Source organism: Homalodisca vitripennis, chromosome 6, assembly GCF_021130785.1.
Source record: "Homalodisca vitripennis isolate AUS2020 chromosome 6, UT_GWSS_2.1, whole genome shotgun sequence".
In the NCBI taxonomy this organism is placed as follows: domain Eukaryota; kingdom Metazoa; phylum Arthropoda; class Insecta; order Hemiptera; family Cicadellidae; genus Homalodisca; species Homalodisca vitripennis.
In genome coordinates this window covers 31,814,400-31,841,263 of record NC_060212.1, presented here as the reverse complement: position 1 = coordinate 31,841,263, position 26,864 = coordinate 31,814,400, and the positions used below count along the sequence as shown (strand labels likewise).

General features: G+C 35.3%; 1 protein-coding gene across 1 annotated transcript in view; it reads right to left on the bottom strand.

Annotated features, from left to right (window-relative positions):
• The window catches only part of LOC124364210, a 31,454-nt gene extending 5,208 nt beyond the window's left edge, over positions 1-26,246 (bottom strand). The window contains exons 1-5 of the mRNA XM_046819521.1: positions 26,154-26,246; positions 5,319-5,418; positions 3,797-4,046; positions 3,073-3,191; positions 1,716-1,847 (exon numbers count right to left, since the gene is read on the bottom strand). Of these exons, the coding sequence (XP_046675477.1) occupies positions 1,716-1,847; positions 3,073-3,191; positions 3,797-4,046; positions 5,319-5,418; positions 26,154-26,167 (615 nt within the window). The 5' untranslated portion in view covers positions 26,168-26,246. The remainder of the gene's footprint in view (positions 1-1,715; positions 1,848-3,072; positions 3,192-3,796; positions 4,047-5,318; positions 5,419-26,153) is intronic.
• Positions 26,247-26,864: the final 618 nt, after the last annotated feature.

The window sequence follows — 26,864 nt, the reverse complement described above, 5'->3', positions numbered from 1 at the left end:
TCCCTCATGCAGAAAACTCAAGATAATGGTCGTTGTGAATAATTGTTGCTTCAGATACGTGGGAATGCTCAGGGAAGAATTTGCTATACACTCGTAGTCAAAGTGCACTGTTGTTACGAAAGTTTTCTTGTACAATCAAAAGTAAAATTGTGAGACACTAAAAAAAATTTAAATAGTTTTTAAATAGAACATTTCATGACTAGACTATTGCAATTATCCGCATAATAAAGTTTACAGAAAGTATTTGAATTTCCTTGCTAATCATAGATACAAAACCTGAAACTGTTCAAAACTGCCCATAGCATAATGCAAAATAACGCTGGCTTGCAAACATGATAATTGGCGCAATTGATAACTGATTACAAAGATAAAACCTTTTTGGGAACAGTACTGTTTGAACTTGCCTTGCCTTGGATAATTGGTCTGTCTCGTTCAGTAATAATTTTCAAGATGAATTTTGAAGAAGATGGCTAACCGATCGTTGTTAAAAATGTGTATCTCAGTTGTTACATATATAAAATAAGCTACAACGGTTATTGGAAGGCTTAATAAGTTTGAAACAATTTTTTTAATTGAGTGTTTTTCAGTATCTAGAGTTAAGATATTTGCCGATCAAAGTTTCTGACTAATCTAATAGTCGTTATGGAGCAAAACTGAAAGGGATTTTAGAATTTATGAGTGAGCAGCAACTTTTGTTACTATGAATTTTTCGAAATCTATTATTTTATTAAGGTCAAACGAAACTTGTACATCTATAAAGTAACATAACAGTACGATAACTGACGCAATTTGTAACTAACAGTACGATAACTGACGCAATTTGAACTAACAGTACGATAACTGACACAATTTGTAACTAACTGATGGACCAAACCTAGTTACACACTTCGTTTAGTAAAACTTCCATCTGCTTGTGTTCATGCAACAATTATTGTAATTAAAGTCATCAAACAATATATACCTTTTAAAGGTTTTAGTGATCAAAGACATTTCACAAGCAATCTGTTTATATATCTCTTAACGTTTGATTAAGGTGAGTATTCTGAGTTTAAAACAACATCTGTATCTCAGACGCTAATTATTACAGAGGAAAACATAGGTTGTCAGTAATATAGATAGTAATTTATGAGAAGGTGGCTATGTAAAAAGTGTTGTGATAACACTAATTTAAAAATCAAACACCAATAATTAAATGTTATGTTTGCGAAGCTTTCCGTCTTTCAAGGAAAACACCATCAGACCCACATAACTGTAAACATAGATGATGAGGTTTTCCTTGAAATCGAAAGGCATCACAAAAATACGATCTAATTATTGGAGTATTCGATTAAAAGAATAATGAATAAGGAGTACCCCAATTAGCAAGAATTATCTAAAATGTGTACGATTGGACACTGCAAACGATTGTAACCATTTAGGGTATTCTAAATGATCATGAATCACTCATGTGCTGATAAAATGAACAAGTGTTGAGAAGTTGCAAAATGGTTTATTCAAATGTTTGATACTGATTTATTAATGTGTCGTCCTTTAAAGTTCTTCATAGCAACGACGTTGTGTCGATTATCCTTCAAAACTATCAAAGGATCTTCAATCTGAATGTTGATAGTCACACACTAAATCCAACTTTCATCTGACTGTGCTGATTTTTCAGTGATTACGGTTTGTGATATAATTTTTACTCGTTATATTGCAAGTACTTCGGAGATTAATACCTTATTTCCTAGAGTTGCCTCTCGGGCGAGGAGCACAGCCAATCCTCTCACCCTCCTTCCTGCGCCCAGACTTCTTCGGGCCTCGCTGGTAGACTTGGCCTCAGGCCTGAGATGATCGTGCACTCCCTTAGCCTGAAATCACAGCTTCGATGAGTACACGTCTTTATTCAAGATCAATTTTGAGATCAAACACAGCTACAAAATACATGACCGTTTTCGATCCGATTGGCAGGACGATTGGCACACAAATGCTACTGGATTCGTCTATTATACAAGCTAAGGATTCAAGATATGCAAGAGAGGAGGACGTTCACGAGCAAAAGCCTCAAGAATGGAGTATATTTGATTTCTCAGCATTCACGAAAAGCAGATTGGGATCGATTTATGCCTTGTTCTAGCGAATCTGTAAATTCTGTGTTTTTTGAGTGGTTAATGTTCCGTTAATGTTCCAAGGCAAACTAATAATACTAATATTGAACTTACTTTTGTACTCTGACAAGGATTTATCGAATGTTCCACAAGTCCTATGCCTTACGTTCACTTTTGAGCATTTTAAAATATCATTTTGGAATTAACGTCCATGAGGACGTTTTTGATGGGTTGCAGTGTCACCCTTCAATTCTAAAAATGGAGGGAAATTTTAGACGGAATGAAACATTGGGTGATACCTTAAAGTAAAGGTACTTGAAAAAGAGGCAAATTAATAACTTTAATGGGTTGCTATGTCAGATAAAGCCAACTTTGAGACCTTCATTTTCAGCATTCCTTTTCTTTTATTGAAACCTTCAAACGAGTTATTTAAAAACAATGCTTCCTCCTTCAAAAAAATTGGGGATAGTGAGGGGCAAGTAATATTTATATTTTTAACACTAGCCTATCTAGTGACAACCCATTTTAAATTTTGAAAAACTAAAAGGTGAAAGTTATATGGGTCAAAAATGAAAATAGCTCAAAATTTAAATTAGAAGTTTACCTTGTTGAAATGAATCTTATTTCGGACAGAGTGGCCAGATTGGCCAATTGGTTTGCTTGGCGATGTTGTATTTTGCCTCATCAAGACCTTTAATTTGAGAAATTGGTTGATGAAACACTTTAATGTTTCTGATTTACCCCAACTCGGCTTTTTGACATTTCTGGCTACGCACTATCTAGAAAAAAGTCCTCAGGGTATGTTATTACAAATTCCAAAATCAGATTCGGAAATCCTAAAATGTTCAGAAATAAAGATGTAGTTTGAACGTTTAGGTCATCATTCGGTACACTAAAGTGAATTATATTATTGGACTTTAAACTTGCAGAAAGTTCCAGAAGAAAATGTGGGGTCAGAAAACAATATTTGACTGTGATCAATAAGTACCTGAAAGAAGATGGCGTGCTCCGTATGCCTCCAGAAGTGCGTAACAGGATATCCACAGTGTCCTCTGCAAGGTAGGATCTCCAGACGTCCGGTACACTGACGGTTGGGACAGGGTTTCCCTGAAAACCCAGTAAAACATTTTAAAACAAACGTTTATAATATTAATCTAGTAATATGTAGACCCGATAGCAATTTAGAACTTGACGTTTTCCAATGTCCTTCATTCTTTATATCATTGCATGTGTTTTAGAGAATTTCAATGCATTTGTCGAAGTTTTCTTTAGTAGGTTTAGCTTGTGAATTTCCTTAATTATCTATACTTTTTCAGAACTGCAAAGGGGAATTTTCCTTGTATTTAATTCTACACTATCGTTTTCAGAGACGGATTTGAAGATTTGCCGCCTCTGGACAATCCACAATTTGTGCCCCCCCCCCCCACCAGCCATGTAGGCTTACCTTAGTACCGCGGTGGGTCGACGCGACGTCGGCGGCAGCGAGGCGGCCACGCTAAGCGTGTAATAAAACTTAAAAGAGATAGGTTAAATTGTCAACATTGAAGTTACGCTTCTTATAGTTGCCCTGAATTCTGCCGCCCTGGGCTATAGCCTATTCAGCCCATATGTAAACCCAGCCCTGATCGTTTTAAAGAACGGTTGCCCATAGTCGTCTTGTTACATCCTAACTCTACTGAACCACTAATGTAGCCACTCACTTGAAGTCATACCTTGCTGTTTTTTCCGCGCTTTGTCGCAGATGGCAGGCCTGAGGTGGATGGACTCTCCGTTGGGCAAGACGCAGCGCCTCGAGCAGACCAGGACTCCGAGGCAGGACTTCTTGAGGATGTGGACGTTGTGGTTGTTGGTGTTCCTCATCGCCCAGCCACTGGCATGTCTCTTGGCTTCCTCGCTGGACGGTGGGTAGACGAGTCTGCAATGACCGTCAGCCCACTCCTGCCACTGGTTGAACTCGCTAACCTGGGCAAGGCATCAGTTTTAGAAAACGCAGTGATCTAAGGGAGATATTCAGGAGCATCTTACATGTCCAAACCTGAACAAGGCATCAGTTTTAGAAAACGCAGTGATCTAAGGGAGATATTCAGGAGCATCTTACATGTCCAAACCTGGTCAAGGCATCAGCTTTAGAAAACGCAGTGATCTAAGGGAGATATTCAGGTGCATCTTACATGTCCAAACCTGGTCAAGGCATCAGCTTTAGAAAACGCAGTGATCTAAAGGGAGATATTCAGGTGCATCTTACATGTCCAAACCTGGTCAAGGCATCAGCTTTAGAAAACGCAGTGATTGAATTAGCAAGGGAGATATTCAGGAGCATCTTAAACGTTTAGCTTATTTTCACTTGCCGCCACTAAGTGCAATGTCTGAAATCTGACACTGTCACAGACGTGACTCCTGGAATCTGGAGTCACCGCCTAAGATTAAATAAGGTCAAAGATGGAGACCTTCAAAACAAACACTTTGCACCGTTTCGGCATCAGAAGCAACTAGACCAGAAAGGGCGCTGCCTGGTTTATCCAGCAGCAATTCAGTGTATTGTAGATGAAAAGGTGTTCTCGTTGTCTCATTAGGTGTACAGTCAGATTTCAGACACTGCACTGGGTGGCGGACAATTGAACCAACCTTTCACACCGTAACTATATTATGTGTAGGTTGAATAATTAATAAAATATGAAAACCCACATTTTAAAACACGTCAAAAGAATGATAACCTAATTAATTGCAAGACATTTAAGAAAACATACTCAAAGAAGTTTACACCTCTTCATTCCTTGGAAAGAGAAAAAGAAAATGAAGCAGAGTTGACTTCAAAATTTGTTGAGCGGATGCTGTCGACTTATTTATTTATTTCACTGTGACACTATTTTACAAGCTATGTTTCCAACAAAGTAACTTTGGAAATGTGCAATCTTGTAAAACCATTATAAACGTTACGTTGATATACATCGTGTTCAGATGGATGTCTAGTTTATTTGCTATGACAGTGAAAGAACTAATAGAGTGCAAAAGACAGATATTGATTCGAAATTGCTTAGTGAGGTTACAACTTCAAAGATTAACAGGGAAATTGGAAGTGTACTATAAGATATCTATTGATGTGGGTGTGTGAAACAAAAATCATAAATAAGTTCCATAAGACTTCCAACACTAAGTTCTCATTTTGTTCATAACTTATATAGTGATTACGAGTGCATATTTATAGTATCAGGGGCGTAACGTGAAGATACTCACCCTGGGCACACTAGAATCGTTGATGTCCCAGTCCGCCAGGCGGGAAGGTCCTCCCCGAGCAAACCCGTAGGCAGACATGGCCGGCGACCCGGGCTCCCTCCTGGACAAAGCACATATCGGGTTAGAAAGAGCTTATGTAAAGAGTTCTTGTATCAGAAATCCTGGAATCAAATTCAAGGTTTTAGTAAAAGAAACAGAGACATCCAAGATGTTTGGTTATGAATTGCAAACTCTCTAAACGCGTATTCTGCAACACTTTTTTTGTTTTTGTCAAATGACAAGAAGCATATAAATTGCACCTAGTCCTGTAAGGAACTTTGCGCTGCTGCCGGAGTGACAGGATGTTCAGGTTGGGTAAGGTTAGGGGGTAGGGGCCGCCTCCTATCGAGATCCATGAGGAAGAATTAGGACACTAATCTCAAAGTCAGTCTCTGAACCAGCCCCTCCAGTTAAAGCAGGCAAGGGGTGGCACACCCTTGTTGAGGCTAGCATGGACCTCTGATGTTAGGGAACAAACCCCACCAACTCCAACAGTCATCTCCTGCAGTAGACTAGACCTACTGAATTACTCTTGCACCCAAGAATCTCGACATTTGCGGTTAGTAATGTGCCGCTCCTGGACATCCATAAGGTAGCCCCGATTTAAGTGACACCTGTGTTTTTTGCTGTGCCCAGTGGTAGGTTCAACTGGAAGGTATAAAGCAGCCAGAAGTGATCCCTGCTAGGTATTAAGCAACACTTACCATTAAGTACAAAACATCACAATCTAAATGATCAAATACATTTCTATCAAACAATGAAATTTTAGATGTATAGAACATGTTCGAGAACAAAATTGCTAGACAATGTTTTAACTATTTAGAACTACTAGATATGAGGCCAATCATTATATTGGCAGGATAACAGAATTTCGAACATTTGCCATATAACACAACGTTTCGAGGATTGGAATCTATCCTCTTCGTCAGGTGGGGAAGATGTTGATCCTCGAAACGTTGTATTATACCTTTTGTAACCATAACGATGGCAAATGTTCAAAATCCTGTTATCCTGTCAATAACAAGCTTTAAACAAAGATCAGTATATTGGATCATATTCGGGTTAAAGACTTGGTACAAAAAGTAAGTTCTGTATTAATGTGTAACAGTCCAGATAGTGTGAGAAATAATTACACTGTAAGAGCATTCGTTTTATCCCTATGTCCATATGGTCACATAAGGATTTTACGGATTAAACAATTGAAAATTGTAGTCAGTTTATTAAGAACTATATTTTGTTAACCAAATTACCTTTTTATAGTCAATAATTCGATGATTTATTTAACAAACAAAAATATTAAGCAACAATGCCACTTGGTCTTTTATAATTTTTTAGCTCTATTTATTACATTCATACATTATTGATACTAAGTATATCTACTATAAAAGTTATTTTTATTAGTATCTATACTTCTGGTTATTTTATAAAACACACATACATTGTTACGAATACAACCAGCCGCATTATAACACCCCTGAAACTATCCAGCCTTCAAATAAGTGTAGGCAATTAATCAGAAACACTAGTATTCAGTTTGCGTTTAAAATTTGAAGGCGACCTCCAATATTGCGGATGTGAGCAGTAATACAATTATGGGTATCAATTTACAATAACGTGACCATGGAAAGGTATGTTCATTTTTTCCCCTGAAAACTACAATTTTTCCTGAAAACAATAGTGAAGAAAAAATTCGTCGGCAACGAAAATCAAAGGAGTTACGATTTTTTGAAATCCTCTGAAAACTCTGTTTTTGACAGTACCTCTGGGAATTTTACTGAAATGATGACGTTAATCCTGTCAACGATGCCTGCCCGCTGCGCAGTGCTGCGCACTGCTTGCTCTTTTAGAAAAAAAATTAACTCGAGCTTGCAAAAGTCGAATCCCAGATCACGTGATGCCCCTGATCCTTAACCCTCCAAGTGTTGTTCGACAAAATTTTGTCGGTTATTTTCCATCCTTAATGCAATAATGCCCGAAAGGCATCAATATAATACAATGATATACTTTCCCCCCAGTTTATATGCACCTGTGATAATAATACTTGGCTATAAATGCCCAACCCATGAAAAAAAAGTCCATTTTTCATGGTCACGGTATTGTAAATAAATACCCAATTATGTTATCTTCGCCTACAATCACATAATGTTGATTGTTCTATGTATTACAATTCAATGGTAGTATTCTTAAAACTAAATTAGGCATAGAGCATTAATTAATATTAACTTTTCTAGAATATATTTTAATAAAACAAATAATAATAAAACAAGCAACTTTTAAACTTTATAATGGAAGAATATGGCAGCAATTAAAAAAGGCATTTTAAGGCCGTGTTTGAATGATTGCTTGTAGCAAAATTATAGCTTGGATTGTTATTTTTGTATTCCAGTTTTACACAAAAATGCATATCAATATTAATATATTTGTAGACAGATATAATTTTTTTATGTGAAGCGCAAATTTTGCGAAAACAACAAAATATCCGCTAAATTTTTGTTTTCCATTTTAACTTTTGGAAAGGAATACTAAAACCATAAAAGAATTAGTTACAAGTGTAGATCTCGTATTCCCCTTACATTCCCTCCAGTATATACGTAAATCAAAACATTTGTTTTCAAATGAAAGAAATAAGATACAGTATACGCAACCTTGTTGAAAAAAGAAAAATAATTTATCATATACAATGGTTTAAAATAAGTTGTTTAACAACATCGGTGAAATCAGGTTCTAAAACGAGTCGTGTGAAAAGCAAAGAGTGTATATCAAAATCAGCATCTTGTAATCGACTTCGAGAACAAGGGGGCGCATAGCGATGTGGTGCGACAAGTGTATGGTGCGCGAGGGCGTGGCTGTCGAGGTGTCAAAATAATCATTTCGCCTAAGTGATTGTGTTGCTTCTAGACAGCTGAAAAACCTGCTCGTCGTAAAACAAAGTGAGACTCAACTAAAAGTCATTTGGCACGAAAACTCGGACTCTTTATGACTTACCACATGTTAAGTTACAAAATATGACTTGCTGTCTAACTTGTTGAAGATAAAGTTCGTATAAAATATACGATAATATTAATAAATGTGTTGTATACGTAGTATAAAGTAGAATATACGATCAATTTGCTCGTATAATTTGTTGTTTCGTTTCAAACCAAGTTGATTTTGCATGATTTACTGCAAATACATATTGAATTTTATATAAAAATTCAACCTTAATGTATTTTTTTATAAAATTTTCTATTAGGTACCGCATTATTTTTAGTTAAATACTGATAATATGGTACGTTTCTTCGCTTAAATGTTAAGGTAGTAAATAACCACATAGCCTAATCTGAAAAAGGTATTGATGTGTTCTTAAACCATACATTTATAGATGAAGTATAATAAGACGTATGAGCATAAATGGGCTTAGAGTTTTGCTAATTATTTAGTTCGTCTATAAAGACGAGATTTATATTTTACCTACAAACGGATTTGGTCGTCAAATTCCAAATGCAAATTGAAATGTATATAGTCGGTTATACAATCGTTTACGGTGCCATAGGAAATCTTGCATCATAATGTAGATACACTGTAGGCTCTTTTAGTGTCAAACATCCACTTTTCTATTGAACTAGTATTTCACCTTATCTTCAAAATATAAAACTTTTAATTCACGAATCTGCATATTTTGATTTCATGTGCTGAAACCACTATGCAAGATTGAGATTAAATCTAGCTAGGAAACAAAAGAAGCCAAATACCAATATGCAATAGAGTTTAAAAAAACCTTTAATCTATTAATACCATTTACTTGATTTTTGCCTGGTTATTTTACTTAAATGTAAAGAAGTAATCAGTATTCAGTATTTCAATTTCTTAACGAACACAACTGTGTGAGGCAAAATAATTTATTAATTAGTGTATAAACACAGTATTTTTGTGGCTTAAAATAGTTCGTATGACGGAATTGGGCTTCTTCTTAATCGAAGTACTGTATACTTTACCTATAACTCAATCTATATTGCATGATTAATACCGATTTTGATATTTTTGTTACATATTAGAACCCGTAGCTCACAAATAAGCCTTAGTACGTATCAATGGCTGGATCTTTTTTATTTGGTAAAATGCAATTTAAATAACATTTCAGATTATCTAAATCTGACTGGAAAGTTTAATCAAAGAGTTTAATTGATAATTTGGGATTTCCTATGACAATTAGGTGTGTTGCAATCTATTAAATTAAATTAAAAAGAACTTGAGATAAATAATTTTAAACTTAACGCCTACGAAGTTCAATGGGATTTTTAACCCTTTATGTTTATACTCAAAATGGAATAAATTTGTTTAGATTATCTTATCAATAAGCTAAGTTTAGTTATTTAACTTGTGGGAATTTAATTAATATATAAGCGTAAACGAAAAGGACCGCGAACAAACGCCAATTTTGTAATTTTTTGACTTGAGGGTTATAAAACTTATGGGTCGGTATTTGTCAATATTGTTGTGGTCGAGGGTAGAGCCCGCAGCATAGTGTTGGGGCTACTGGTCATTACGGAGCCGCTTATAATGTTCCCCTACACTTAACACTTTGCCATTCATTCAACAACCCTTGTAGCCCTTATAATAGCAGTTCACACAGGACGTAATTGGACATTTTGTTTGTAAAGGAGGCCTTCATGAGCTGTTCAACAGGTAGATCCGGAGCTCATTGCTTGTTTTGAGTACCCTTTTTGTTAGTAAATACATTCGCAATTTTATTGTAGTACCTAAGGCACGGATTGTGTTGCGCTATTTTTTCATGCAAGTACTCGATAGTTGAAGTTTATAAATAAAATGATTTTCATACGGAAAAGCAAAAGAATTTTTTCATATGTTGTGTATTCTACACCATATGCCGCGCAACATAAGCTGAAATTCCATGCAGGGTTCAAATCTGTAACTTATGTAATTCTTTAGAAGTCCTGCACAAAAACTAACAACCTCACAGAATAAAATTTGTACAAGCTCCCGGCAGGCAAAATAGAAATTTTGTCAGCCTACTGAGTAACACAGGTTTTAATGACGCTCAGCCAAATTCCATGAATGGATGTGCACCATATAGAAATCATAATGTTCTCTGTAGCATGCAAGATTTAAAATCTTCTTGTGATATATTACCACATGATAAATTCACATTATAGATTGGGTTTTATAGCAGTATTTCAGGAATAAAAGCCTACACACCGAATCATCAAGTGATGAAGAGGATTCTTTGTTTGAAGTTTATTTTTGACGATGGAAGTTTTTTTTATTAAGTGCATGTTTTAGAGTTAGTGAAGTTGACACAACACGGTGGTTGTGATTCCTGCCTTAGGGCGTACCATAACGCTTTGTTATGATTAGTTCATTTTAACCTAGTTTGTAATTATGTATTAAGTTAGTTATTTACCTGAAGAAGGGATCAGAGTGCAGATCTCGAAACGTAGTGTTACTGATTTTTTGTTTCACTGAACGATGGCAAATGTCCGGAAAAATCATGTTTCCTTCGGATGAAGTGGATATTTGGCGGATCATTTTCTCGCTAGAGTCTGCCCAAGTAGGTATCGGATGCGATTAATAGGAGAGCAGAAGAAGATGAAGCATACGCAAAACTCGGTGTTAATTCCGCCCATTAAGTAGGAAGACATGACGCTTGGGGGGGGGGGGGGAGTGCGAGCGTGCTGTGGGAACTTGGCGGAGTCGGCAGTAAAGTGGCAGACACGGCGGGCGCGCTGGCGGCTGGCTGAGCCTCATCGACACCTCTGGGGGATCCAGGACCGTCCTCAGGCCACAGAACAAAACATCGTTTGGTTCGCACCTCAATAACGATCATGTGTAAAGAGCCTATTCCGAGACACTGGCACTGTAGTTAGGGTTGCTTCTAATGTTGGTCACGAGGAAAATACCTCCCAGAATGAATGAAAATACAATTAAATTGTGCGTTCTTTAGTTTCGAAACAGGGAATTACATTTTATTGAAATCGGTGTCAACTATCTCTAGAAACTATTAAGCTAGAAAACCCAATCGTAAACAAGTTTTTTTTTCAAACGTGTTAGAAATAAATACCCTCAAATAATCTTGAAAATTGGATTGTGTTAAAAACGATGAGGTAAAAATCATTCGGTCGAATAAATGACCGGGATATTGAACTATTCAAGAGAACGTAGTTGTGAAAACTAGTGTCCAATTTGAAGGAGAACAAGTTTTAAAATTAAAACTTCTTTGATATTGTCTCTTATTTACAAGAGCGATGTCAGTAACTAGAGTTTCGTATGGGAGTTTGCTAAAAAATATTTTTTTTTATTCCGGACTAAGCGCAGTTGCTTCTATAACAAACAATCCATAATTCGAATGTTTTTGATAGCATGAAATTTAACATTTCAGGAAAGCCTTGTCATTGAAAGAAGGGACTTTAACGCCAGATGGCCAGGGTGACAGTTCTAAACATTTCTTTTCAATCTAGGTAGACTTACATTTCTTTTAAGTTGGCCGACTGATGCTGCAAATTTATTTGAAATTAAATTATAATGCAGTATTACTAATTTATAAACAAGACATTAATTTTGTTTTGATTTAGGCGTTAGGACCCCCACTCAGGCTGTTTGATTAGCTCATAACTCATCATCCAATAACAAACAATCTAATTATATCGTCATCCAATAACCAATATAGAGTCTATTATGTCGTCATCCACTAAAAACTATACAAATAATAATGCCATCATCCAAAACCAATATATTACAAATATTAATGTCATCATCCAATAACCACTGTATAATCTAATAGTCGTCATCCAATAATAAGTAAGTTATACACTCTAATAATGTTGTCATCCAATAACCAATATACAATCACTTACAGTATACCTACGTCACAAAAGAGCTTTTATTACACACTATGTCTGACTTTCTCCTCAGAGGTCCATTAATCGTGTAACCCAACTAGGTTAGAATTTAGGTGAAATTGTTTTACAAAATGTGGCTGTTCCTTTTATTTTTTAAATAGAATAAGAGAAAATTATAAGCCTTTAGGAGAGTAATTCCAGCTTAACATTTACAACTACGACATATTCTGAACATTGGGCATTACGGAATCTTCCTGGGAGTGACCTGGTTGCCATCATATTCTTAATCATATTTCATTAAAGATATAATTTCTATAAGTAATTTAAAGCACACCAATTCATAAAGTTATAACGCATTTAAATACTTTACAATTTCACATGTTTTATCTACAAAAGTTTTTATTTCGGCTTGTTTAAAAAATTGATTAAAGTTCCTATTTCAAATTACTTCCAGCAAAAACCGATTGCTCCGCAAGTTTTAATATCAAAAGAAGGTAGTTGCTGGTGTTTATTGAAATCTAGTTTTTGAGTTCCTGAACTTCAAAACATATTACAAGAGTCAAATTAAGAACTGTTTGATTGAATTTGTCACAACAGTTAGTTGGCTTCAGGTAGTGAATTGAAAATTTGTTCTCATCACGTCAGCACTTCTTTGACATGAGATGATTGCCAGCAATGTGTATTGCGTTAGAACTCTTCTGGACAGTCAACATTCTGCAAAGCGGCAGACCCGACCTGTTCACTCTTGGTTTCCAAGCAGATGGTAACCTCGTCCTGAAGAGGTTCGTTTAATATTGATGACACATCGGCATCTGACGTAAAACAGTTACAACTTGGAATCTCAACCTGTACGTCTAAAATCAGTCATAAGCCTTTTAGACTTACCGACTTCACTTAGCATTCAACTCTAGTAACAGCACATAGTTTACCATCGGTAAATAGAAAGTGGTATCACTTTAAATGAAGGAAAGAAAATCCAAACACAGACATCTCACTGAGGTTAGTAACTAGGACAAGCCAAAGGAACGCGTTATTGTTGCACTGTTCCCGTAGACACTAGTACTAGACCTACCCGTCGGATCGCGCTGTGAAGAGTATTCCAGCGAGACAAGTGCTGCGATAAAAAATTCTGACTGATTAATAGTGTTATTAGTCAAATTGTTGACGATCTTCTTTCGACAAGTTTGCACTTTGGAGAAATGTAAGGGAATCTCTACTTTTTCTCAAGGACTGGGCTTAGAAATAATTTCATAAAATCAGTACTGACTCTGCAGGAGTGAAACATTGTGTCATCTTATCATTTTTGTAATCTGAGGATTATGGGATAGAGGTGGAACAACTAGCTGGTTATCACTTATTGAAGATAAACGTGGTTTAGGAGTATTCCAGCGAGACAAGTGCTGCGATTGAAGATATTGAAGATAAACGTGGTTCTCCACCAATAAAAACGTGGAGAAGTGTCTTATTGGGTTTAATAAAAAAATATTATTTTTCCATTTTATAGTCTTCTCGTTATCTGCTTAACCTTGCCAATGGCGCAGTGTAGCGGATACGGTGGTTATCGCAAGATTATACGGTGGTTCGGAAGTCACCTTTGAACCGTTGGTACCCAGGTTAAGTGTTAGAGTGGGCTTCTTAGCCCTAACTTCGCCTGGTAAATTAAGTTATCTTTACTTTACTTTTTTATTTGCACGCAAGGTGAGTATTGTTTCATCTACTTTGTTGGGATTAATAAATGGATTGACTAACTGTGTGCTGTCCCTAACGTTATATGAGTAGTGGACCTTTCAGGGAAGACCTATATAATTTTCATAGCCAAGATGACAATGATGTTTTGTTAGAGCTTTGAAAGGTCTTTAGCTTGTAGCGGAAAACAGTTCTTGCCAGTTGAAGGGGAAAGGGGGAAGGGAAAGACTGCCCGGCACGTGTAAGATTGCGCGGTCACAATTCCCGCAGTTTACGAAGACCTCCCGTCTCGACCGCACGAACACACACACACACACACACACACACACACACACACACACACACACACACACACACACACACACACACACACACACACACACACACACACACACACACACACACACTAGCAGAGAACTGTGGAATTTACGAGGAGAACCGTAGGGCATGACGACAGGTACCGGGGACCCCAACCTTGTGAGGCCAGACCCACACCAGGTCCACCTGACTCCTGTTCTGGCATGCCGCCTGTTTCCTCGGGTTAGTCCTGATAAACATCCCGTGTTTACATTGCAGTACCTGAAGCACCAGATATTAAGATATAGATACTGGCCTCCTCATTGATTTGACCACTAAAATAATTCTTAAAATGTAAACTCTTTCACCCGTTCAAAAAACTAAAGTGAGTTTTTAATTTTTTTGTATGAGATGGAGAAATACTTATAGGTCTACAGTTGGAAAAATTAAAACTATACCCTTTCCCAATAAAACTCCTTCAACCGTTCCAAAATAATTTGTAAAAAAATAAGATTGATTTTTAATTTTTTCTATGAAATGGACAAAACACTTATAGGTCTACAGTTAGAAAAATATTAACTATATAACCTTTGCCAATCAAACGTTTTTACTCAGATGTATATCCATTACCATGAATGCTAGATAATTATCGCAAACAAATTAGCTATTTATTATGTATAGGCTGATTACAACTTTTGAACGTGCAAACTCTACCTATACAACATGTAACTTTATGAATTAAAAACGCACACAAAAAACAGGGGTTTAGATCTTGACTAGAATCATTCCAGTATTTGTATTAATATTTTTAAGTTTGCACATGTGTTGTAAAAATTGCAATGGATATTCACTGTCTATTTGTGTAAGAATTAAACCACTGTAATACATTGGAAATTATAAAATGTGTATACTGAAAAAGTATGTGGGAAGATACTAGAAAGCATGTTTAAAATCTCCAAACTACGTATTTTTAGTTTACCTTTAAAGTCTCATCCGAACTCACGAAAGTATCGCACACCATTTGGACGACAGTACTGGAAACGACTCATTTTCCTACAATAACTACTATCGTGGAAGAGATCAATCAATCACTTTTCCGAAGTCTCACAAATCAGTTCCCTCACAGTCACCAATCACAGGCCCCCATGCACATGACGCGTCACGGCAGACGCCCGCAGTACGTCGCGACGGTAATTAATGAGTCGCAATAATAGAAATCATGTCCATGGCTTGGGTAACGGTGTCGGGAGGCGTGCTGGAGGTGAGGGGTGGAGGGGGGAGGTGGGAGGATCATAGACTGGGATCGGCAGGAGAGGGAAGAGAAAACGAGGGTATCAGAGTAGGTTGCGTGTTGCAGAAGTTGAAGAAGGGGTATAGATCGTTCCTTTGGGTGGAAGACTATGAATTGTTAGGATAAAAAAGGTGAACGCAACAGTTTTTGGAGCAATGAAGATCTCTATTGGGAAATTCTTAGATGGTGAGTAGGTTTCTCTTGCAGGAGTTGAAGAGGAGTATGGATTGTTCCTTTAGATGGAAGAATATGAATTGTGCAGATAAAAAAGGTGAGCGTAAATGTTTTTGGATCAATGAAGATCTCTATTGGGAAATTCTTAGATCGTGAGTAGGTTGCGTGTTGCAGAAGTTGAAGAAGGGTATATAAATTGTTCCTTTAGATGGAAGAATATGAATTGTGCAGATAAAAAAGTTGAGCGCAACAGTTTTTGGATCAATGAAGACCTTTATTGGGAAATTCTTAGATGGTGAAATTTTCTCTAGATGGTTTGGAATGGTTGGCTCTAAAATGTTCACTACATTGAGTCTTTACTGGGGTGTTATTCTTGTTGGCAAGAATTTTAAAGGATTTGATACACTCATCTGTTTAACCAAGTTCATCAAGTTGTCGTTCTGATCCGTCGAAGAAACCTGAATGAGGAATTTGAAAAACAGCAGGATATCAAATTACCCCCCAAGTGACCAGCTCAGTCTGCTAGAGTTTTCACAAATCCTATCAACCCGTCGTTTTCTGGTTTCCTGCCAGAACGCACTTGAAACGGGAGCAAATCCGTCTTCTTTACCGATGCCAATGACTCCATGCACAGCTGGAGGTGTCCGCATTATCAATGGACATATCGAAGTCGGCTTCAGTCCCGGCATGAGAACCCGATAATCCTCAGATCTCCGGAGTTCTAGTCGTGTTCCCGCCCGATCCATCAATCTCAACGCCCTGAGCGCCCTACAAACCTTGTGTTTTCAGGACAATTTGTCCACTGATGGACTTACCGGCCGATTAATCATCTTCATGATTGATGAAGATTTTCGAGATTCTGGGATTATCTCGTTAAATCCATTAATCGGACCCCAGGAGAGTTAAACGGTAGCCTCAATAATATAATGGGGCCTGTGTTAGTGATCTAATGGCCATTCACATTATGGTCTTTATCAGGCCTACCACACCTCGTTATAATGAAATATTAAAATTCCCACACTGTCGGGCTTTCTTCTTACAAAGCAATTAGTTAAGAGTGCGCGCGCGACTGAAATATTAATGAGGGACGGAGCAGAAAAGTTGCTTCCAATAATTCGTTGCTGTCTTCTACAATTTAGAAATATTAGGTTAGTCCACAATAAGACCCTATTATTCGTTGAGATTGGTCGAGCATTCTCGTTAATATCGGTTGGCGTCGAGTATTTTCAAAAGCTTTTTTTTGAATTCGTAGATACACCCCAACACAGTATCTTTGTTGTAACAAAGTAATACAGGTATAACAAGTTTTTTAATGCAGTATTGGCTTTAAAAATAATTGTGAAAGTGAGTTAACTAATTTACAAATACAGATAAATAATCCACTAAAGTACTGCGTTTCAATGTGAAGTTAACAGTAATTCAACTGGGAATTTGTAAGAGTAAAAGTATTTCTGATGGTTCGGTTTTAACACAAAAAATTGATTCATATAAATAAAATATCTAGTGAATAACGGGAAACGAGCTAGTACGACTAAAATTAATAAACACTGCATCTACACTAGATTAAGAACTAAGTGGTTAATATCATATGTTCAAAACTGTTTTACCTATATTTATTGTATTGTGTACTTTTTAAATCGTATGCATATGTAAAGCATTTCAGACAATGGTAAAAATTGTTATTAATTAAACTAAATATATAAAATCATGTATATAAATACGTCCCAGATTTAGGTACCATACAGTTGCTTCAAATTGTTAATTAAAACATGTTTGCATTTTTGTAGTCACAAATTTTGAACAAATTTCACTTTTGTAAAGTTTGAATAAAATACATTGAAACTGATGTCATATTGAATGTTTAAAAAAATATTTAAATTTTGCTAATTTATTGGTCATATATTTTGCACTCGTTGGTTTCGCTTACCACAAATTGTAACTTATTCATAAACTAGGACCATGTTCAACTTTAAACAAACCACATTTAAGCACTACGTCTAACTTTTGCCCTTGTTAATCAACTTTTGAACCTTCCATAGCCTGAGAGCTAATTTTATATTAAGAAAAAATGTTATTAAATTCGATACCTCAATCTAGTACATTTTAAAACAATTAAGACTATGTTGGCGTAAAATTTCACAATTGCGAATTCTTATGGACTTTTTAGATCCAGGAAAAGTATTTCTAATTTGATACAACTATCAACAATAACGGGTAGTGAATAAACATGTTCTGTTCTGGATCTTTAAAACGTCACGGTCTCTATTCATTTTTCTGTTATCTTGTTAAAAGAAATTCATGGGACACTTTGGATGAAGAAGATTTTCCCAATGTTGTTGAAGAGTTGTTCTAATCCCATAGCCACAAACGGCAACAGACAGCAAATAGAGAAGACAGTCCTCTTTCAGGGAAATTATCTCTAATTGGAAACAACTATAAAAAATAATGCACAGTTTATAAATATATTCTGTTCTTGGTCTTTAATATGTCACGGATCTCGATTTACTTTCTTGTTAAAAGAAATTCATGGGAAACTTTTGATCAGAAGATTTTTTGGAATAAAAAAAGGCAGGTCAGTAGACTATTACAAATCCTATTGCTTGTCTCAGAATCATAGAGCTGTCCCAATGCCATAGCCACACTGGAGAGCCAGTACAAAGACAGTCGGACATCCATAGAGGAAGAGTAATCGCTGCTTGAAGACCATCCGGAAGACAAGCGACCAGGCGGCTGCCGTATTGCCTGCCTCAACTGGCAGAATGCCCAGGAGATGTGGTATAGATGCAATCTCAGCGAGCCTCAAGCCATACCACATTTACCATGTACAAACCGACGCTTCACTTCTACCCCTCGATCTCTAAGTAGGCTCTATTAATAATGAGGACGGGCGATACAGATCGAGACCAGTACAGTAAGCGGACTTTGATGACATGGGCTGCAGTAAACCCCACAGTCCACTTCGAGAACAGTTTATTTGGATAAACTTAATGTGCGTAGTTTCCAAAATATGTTTTGGAACTGATATCGTAGTGAGATAACTTTCTTTAATCACTGTAGCGAAACCTGACTGAAATATATCACTTATTACCACTGACCATGGAATATTGGAGTATCCGATAAATAATTAACTTTTAAATTAGTTACTTTAATTTGTTAATAACTATTGTATTCATGATATTCCTTAACGACGTATCCAGCAAGGGAGGTCCAATGGGTCATGACCCCCCCAATTTTCAATTTCTTCAATTACTTTTTAGTAAACGATTACTATTATTTAAATAGTTCAGTATTACTGACATGTACTGCTGAAAGATCGTTCTCAACAAAGAAACGGGTCAAGAACTGTTTAAGGAGCCAAATGGGGTCTCTCTCTGTCAACTAGGGGAAAATATCAGTTGTCTGGACCCCCCAATTTTTTTTCTGGCTACGTTCTTGATTATTCCTTCAAACATTTAGATCTAAAACTGTTCGGCTTGTAGTTTTCTGTTATGATAAATGTACGCGAATATATTCCCGCCTTTACAGTTGTTTGGACCTCTTTCTTGGCTGAGCCTTAGTGAAGCCTAACGCTCAGGGGGCTGAAAAATATATTCATGTATGTCTGTCCGCACGATATATGGAAAACGAACTGATCAATTAATTTTAATTGTGCATGAAGCTTTATTACTACAGGGATGTGGCTGAGCGTTAGTGAATATTTTTGCACTGGTCTTGTGGGTAACAATCATGACAACGGGAAAATAGCATTATAGTTAAATTAGTAAACAAACTTCAGTATACTAATTAATAAGAGATTTTGATCATGTGAAGAATTAACTCATGTGTTTTATCTTACACATAGATGGTTTTATGGTAATTTTTGTGTAGAATTTCATCATTTAAACACTGATATTATACCTAACTAGCAGTTACCCACGGTTTCGCACCCGATTTCGTAGGCTTCGCGCGTGTATGTATAATCACTTTTGGTTCGAGTGAATTATATTTCCGACTTCAATGTTGAGTTTGCCTTCTTGCCATGATCAAGAATATACGTAAAAAAGTAATATTTGTGTAGGGATAAAACATTCCGGTCTTAAAATTTTTTGTTCCATAGTTGATTTTAATTTGTTTCGCGATCAAGAAAATATACTTATATAGGCCTACTACTGGGAAGCATACTCCTGTCAGAAGACAACTAAGATGGGTTTTATAACAGTTTTTAAATTCCTAGTAAAAGTTGGATAGTAACTTTGTCTTTTATATTTAATACTTAATATTACGTACCTTAATTCACTGATATGGATACTTTTTTGCTATAAATATATTCGGAAATGCTAATAAAAATGTAAACTATAAAAGAGAAAAATGGTTATTGTGGATTATTTTGGAGATAGTTATATGTCACTGAGGACTTTTTTTAGACCCTTTCGAAATGTAAAATTCTGTAGTACATTATTTTCTTATAAGTCGTAAGGTTTCGTCAGGAACAATGAAAGCGCTAAAAATATCAATTTTCGCATCATACAGACTTTTCTCTACTTTATATGATTAAAATATTGATGTATCATACATACTTAAGAATTTGTCCTTGTTCATAACGAAGCCGACAGTGAAAACCGTTTCAAAATCCGTTGAGTTATTTAGGAAATATCGGTGTACAAACAGGCCAACACAAAAAGCGACTTTAATTTATGCTATGTATTGTTTTAATGAACAAAAATGTATATGTAGCATGTGTCAGTATATTTAGAGAAAGAATGTATATGCATACTGTAGATTTTATATGAAACTTCATTTCTACATGGACAAGAATGAACGGACTGAGCATGTTTAACCATGGAATTTGGCTGAGCGTTCTTGAAGTTTAACACTCAATAGACTGACTGACACAATTTCTCTTTTGTTTGCCGGGGGATATAAAACATTTCTTTTTCTTATGACTGATACTCTGTAATCTGAGTTCTATCTGCTAATTATATAATTACCTTTGGACTTGAAAACAAAGGGGGGGGGCGTACTCAAGCCTTGTACGCTTAAATAAATGTTAATAATTCTAGTTTTAGACTAGATGATTGGATAATAAACCTTTGACATTATTGAAAACTCCTCGTGTATTTCATCAAAATTGTATTTATTGATTATCTTGATATAAAATAAGAAGGCAAAGAAGGAATTTAATCACACAGAGTATCATTTATTAAAATAATAAAAATTAATACATGCATAGGCTTATATTATACATATTTTCGTTAGCGAAAGAAGAAGTAAACAAGAGAGAAACACCTAAGATTTGTGGCAAAGGAAGTTGTCACAATGAACTTGTATGTCACACAGTCCAGCAGGTTGGCGCATGTTATAAATTTTGTATTTGTGCAATAAGGGATGACATTTTCACTATGTGATCCTGACAGAAAAGTGTTCTCAACTAACTGTTTGCAAGTAAATAACAGTTTCCGTTTACTCCACAGATATACTAAGTTACTTTGTAAAATCAGAATGACTTGATATAAACATGAGAAATAATTTCTTGTCTTATGTGTTTGATAAGGCATCAAACACATACTAAATCAATTATTTAATCTTTATTTTTTAAGTGGGCTTCACAAATATTTTCTCCGTTTGATTTTGTATAATGCTATGCAGTCCAACTATCTTTACAGTTTAGTATATCACGTTTAAAAATGCACAACTATGTTTAATATCATCTTATAAAAAAACCTATAACTTATATTTCAGCCTCGTATTTTTCTTTGTATTTTATATATTAGTTCTATTAACATATGATGTTTCTTTTATTTCTTATGTTTCGTTAATATGTTTTCACCTTCATGTCTCTTGAAAATGTTTTTTATTTGAAATAAAACATAGAGAATTTTTATGTTAAATTTTATGTTATATATATTCATGTTTAATAACAGCTTTTTAAGCAATGGCATGTTGTTGTAAAGAAAACGTCGATACAGTTTAACTAAAAAAAATAGTAAATTAGTATTATTTGGTATCCAATTAAAAAATTAACACAAGTTTGAGTAAATGTTCCGTTCAACATATTTATTGTTACTTTCCTGGTTAATATTTCACCTCGTGAATAATATTGAAACACATAATGAACGTTTCCACCTAATAGACTTATAAGTTCAGATTTGATAATATATTTGATCGCAATATTGAAAGGAAGATGTCGTTAAAAAGCTTTTAAGAGGTGACAATTACAAGTTGATCGTATTGCGCAGGAAGCAAACGTGCAAAAATTACACTGAAATGACAAGAACGTGACATAGCGAAGCTGTGTCCTTAAATAAACAAGTGGCGCGTTTAAATAAATCAGGCCGGGAAAATTAAGTTTTGGAATGAACAAATTAGCAAATTAGCATAAGGCGTAACGTGTTTCTCCTGTAATTTACGGAGCGTACAGAATCGCGACTGTGCCAATTCGTCGCCCGAACACGCTTTGGAGGAAGCTGCGCGAAGTGTCGAAGTAATATGTCGGAATTCAGAATATTAGGATCGAAAATTAGAATTTTCATTTACTTCAGATTTATAAAAGACACAAAATTAACAAATCACTTTCCCAACATCGAAATAAAATCACGTGAAAATTTAATATACACGGCGGAAAAGAATCCTGCACAGGCTTGATAATTCCCGAACGATTACAGGTAAAGCAATAAAACTTGGTACATCATTACTGTACTATAAATCTACTTTTTGAACATGGCCCGCAAGGGATCAGAAGGAAATCTTAAATGACAGCATAGGTCGAGTAGTAGATCAAATTAAAGGTCTTCATTAGTAGAGTACAATGTCGCAAATCTGGTTTAAAAAGGTTCACTCTTTAAAAAGTTATGCTGGTTTGAAACATTTACAATGTAGGTGCTGTTCTAGATGGTTTAATATTTTTGTCTTGGCTCAAATTGTAGAGGTGAAACTCAGTAAATGAATACTGGACTTTTAAGAAAAATTAGTTTTAAGTTAGTTATTGACTTCACTTCCACTGGAGGATAGTCTACAGAGTTCGGAAAAACTAACGTAAAAAATGTACACCGTTATGATGGAGTCGTTTAGCAGAGATGAATGATAAAGGGAAAAACCTGGTATCAGTTATTATAATAGAAAGTTATTATTTTTAGGTTGGACTTTGCACTTTACTTGATAGACGTTTTACGTAATAATTTAAAACAATAAAAGTTATATTGAATAAACGTAGTGATTTTGAGGAATCGTCTATTTGATAACTATAATTTTGAAGATTATTTTTGATTTCATACATTTGAATTTAATAAGGTATTTATATTACTAAAGATTTTGTCTAGACAACTTAGGGAAATAATTTACTCGTAATTTTTACGTGGCTTTTAAAAATTAAATTCATGTAAATCAATAACTTGAGCTAGAAGATCCATGTAACTAATGAAGACTAAGAAATAACTTCAGTCTAAATTTTCTGATACGATTGTGTTGATTTTATTGTAATACAATGCTAGTAGACAAAATTGACACGTAAATATTACCAAACAAACAACATAGCCTACAAGTTATTGCATAGATTGTAGGACCTTAGATTATGTTTTGGATCTGCCGTCGCCCTAAAACAATTTTTATAAATGCAGTTTTGTCAATAAACGTATTATTGAGTATTCAATACTTAAACTATGATAAAACACTTAGGTGTAATTCCTACTTATAATTTCTATAGCTTAATTAATTGTACTTATGGCATATCCGCCATTTTGGAATTTCGAATAATATTCACAAGGGAATCATTTAGAAATAGTTAAACATTTAAAATAGGTTTTAATAAAAAAAAAAATAAAAAAAAATACTTCAAATTTCGACCTAACGAACTTTTTTAACCGACTCCTTACTTGCATTTTTCATTTTTTTAGAATTTAATAGTTTAAGAAACTATCAAGGTATTTATAAATATGAATTCATACATAGTATGTTTATTTAACTATATTTTCACCCTGATTGTTTAGCATTACCTAACGTTAAAGTCTTTTACTTCGGCAGCGGATTTGCTTACAATATTTTGCATATACATTTATACATTTTGCATACGATGTATAATATATAAATATCATGAATATGCTCGTAAATTAATAGATAGGCTAACTAGTTACTACATTTATTGAAGGAGAATTCATTAATTGCTATAAGTATTTACTCTGGCCATGTAATACTCGCTTATGAACGCTTGGTGGTAGATAAGAAAAGTAAGACGGGCTTGGAAAAGACAATCCTCACAGAGGGTAGAAAAATACAAGTTGAATGAATTAAAATAACATTCAAACTATGACCACAGCGTTGTGGTTCCCACCCCTGTTGCTTGACTTTAAAGTCTACGTGTTAAATTTAATGTTTTAATAAATTTGTTGATTAAATAAACAAAATTGCTATATATACATTATGCAATTCGTTTATAGTAGAACGCATAACAAAAATGGTCACAATATAATATTTTACCTTAAATATTAGCCTATTCATTAATTTCAATATTATCATCGTCATTTTTTGTAAATTCAATCTACATTATGCAATTTATTTATAATAGAACGCATAACAAAAATGGTAACATTATAATATTTTACCTTAAATATTAGCCTATTCATTAATTTCAATATTATCATTGTCATTTTTTGTAAATTCAATCGAAAACGGCACTAGTGCTCTTGGTAGACTCATTTAGAGTATGTATGCTCTAAAAGTTGTACAGTGTTATCAATGTATTATTTCTTTAGTACATAGGTCTACTCTTAAATTTTATATTGCTATTGCCTCCACTGCTACATTTTAAAGTAAGGTAAAGTATTTTTTTTGACGTTTAAAACGTTATCTAGTTTGTGCTATTTGTATTATTTCTCTATGTTTACCACATTTAGGGATTTTGTAACAGCTGGAGTCTGATACTAAAGATAAGACAACGGTATCGACGTTTTTAGCGGTTCCCTGTAATTTGTTCAGTTTTTTAAAAGTAAGATCACTTTGAAATTTCCAAACTAAACAGTTCAGAGCTTGCTGTCAACATTAAATCATCGAATTAAAACTGTAAACATTGGGTTAATACCCTAACCACAGTTTATTTAAATTCTGGACATGGTGCACAAGAGAAAACATTTTTGAAGGCAAGTACAACAAACAGACACCATAAATAAAATTAGGAAATTAAAAACAAACAGCAAACGCGACGCTCAAGTTAGGGACAAAATATGTAATTTGTTTTTGATTTTCAAACGGGTATATAGCCTACTAGTTGATTACTATGCACTCAATGCGCTAAAGACTCGTTGGAAACGCGTTTTAGCGTTACAAGCATTTTATAATGTTCCCGAATTTTTGTTATTTGACTGGGAGATCACCTAATCAGGAGATTGGCTTCGGCGCTGTAAGTGGAATTTGGAAAATGGATGAAAGATGCATGAATGTAAATTGTATGTTTGAGTGTGTGGTGACATATCTGTACTTAAAATATTCACGTTTGCTACAACGTACGTGTATCTTATTTCTCTACAATAAAGATTGAATTATTACAAAACTTATTCGGTGTTTTACATTATTTTTGTTTAGTTAGCGTGATTGAGTGGTTTGCTGTGAGGCAAAATGCGCTCTTTTATTATTAGGCGTAAGGTTGTTAATTAATAAGTTATGACAGATACAGTTGGCGTTAATAATAATAATCGTTTATTTATACGTTTCTTATGTATATTCGTACCAATGTAGAAATATCTTCCTACAATTTACTGCATGTTTTGGTTTAAATTCGTCTCTATTAAATGTTTTACTATATTTTAGTCCTTAAACCCTATCATTAGCATATTTTTGTTAAATAATGGAGTAAATAGTTATGTAATAGCAATCAATAATATTGATGATAGTTCCTTTCTTTTGTTCCATATAAAAATTAAAGTAACACTAAATGAAAAGTGGTTCAGTTATCAATCAATGGATTTTTCGTAATTTAATATTGTTTAACCTAATCATTGAATTTTCAAATGCCAAATGACAGGTTTGCCCTACTCACATTCCATTTGTTTACTCTATAGTAATAATACTTTATCTTTCGATTGTTTATTGATACGTTTCTTATATATGATCATACCGATGTAGGAATACCTTCCTCCAATTTACTGCATGTTTTGGTTTAAATTCGTCTCTACTTAAAGTTTTAATAAAATTTAGTTCTAGTAAGTGTAACTGACGGTTCCTCTTGCTGTTTGACTGTAAAAATTAAAGTAATACTTAATGAAATGTGGTTTAATTGTTATCAATCAATGAATTTCATACCATTTAATATTGTTTATCCTAATCATTGAATTTGCAAATGCCAAATGACAGGTCTGCCCTACTCAAATTCCAGTTGTTTACTCTCTAGGCTAATACGAGTTGTTTTGGACTCGTACGGGCGCTGACAAAGGATGATTTACGTTACGTCTATTTTTGTATCAAAATTGGTGAAACAGTTTCAGTAGTGAAAAAGTAACGTTGAAGAATAGGCCTACACATCTAAGTAAACATAAGAGTGGTACTTACAAAATAACGACCATATCAAATCCAGTTAGGTTAGATGAGTATCACAGACAGCCAGTGGGTAGTGTACGCACACGCGGACTCACTGTACCGAGGTCGGGTCCCGACTGAGGTCTGGAGGCGCCGACCACGCCGCGGCCCCGCGGGCCCGCCCCCCGACCAATCCGCGGCCTGACTCCGCCTCCCCTCCCTCATTGGTGGGGTGGGTCCGCCCTCACTTCGGGGTGACATATTAGCTCAAGTGCCACTTAACACCAATGATCAACCCCATTCAGGGAAGATTCGTCGCGCCGATTTAGGGCGAGGGGTGGAAATACAACAACCCTGGGAAGAGGAGGTCGGGGGTCGTCGCGTATGAAGTCTGTCTGCTCGGTGGAGTGGGTAGAAAACATGGCTTAATTGGGTTACAAACTTTAAATCGATTGTAAAACCGAAATGAATTCGGAATTGTAGTATTTTTATAACCCATATAGAGATATGATATGGGGACCCCGAAGAAGGAGCTGGTAACGTATCTTTGGACGTTTACGGTACACCGCGGCAATTTGCCGCAATTTTCAAAATTCTGAGGCCGGTGGGATCGTCGGATATGAACTCTGTTTGCGCGGCGGAGTGGATAGAAAACATCGCTTACTTGGGTTAAAAACCTTAAATCGATTGTAAAACCGAAATGAATTCGAGTATTGTTGTATTTTTAATTATCCAGTTAGAGGC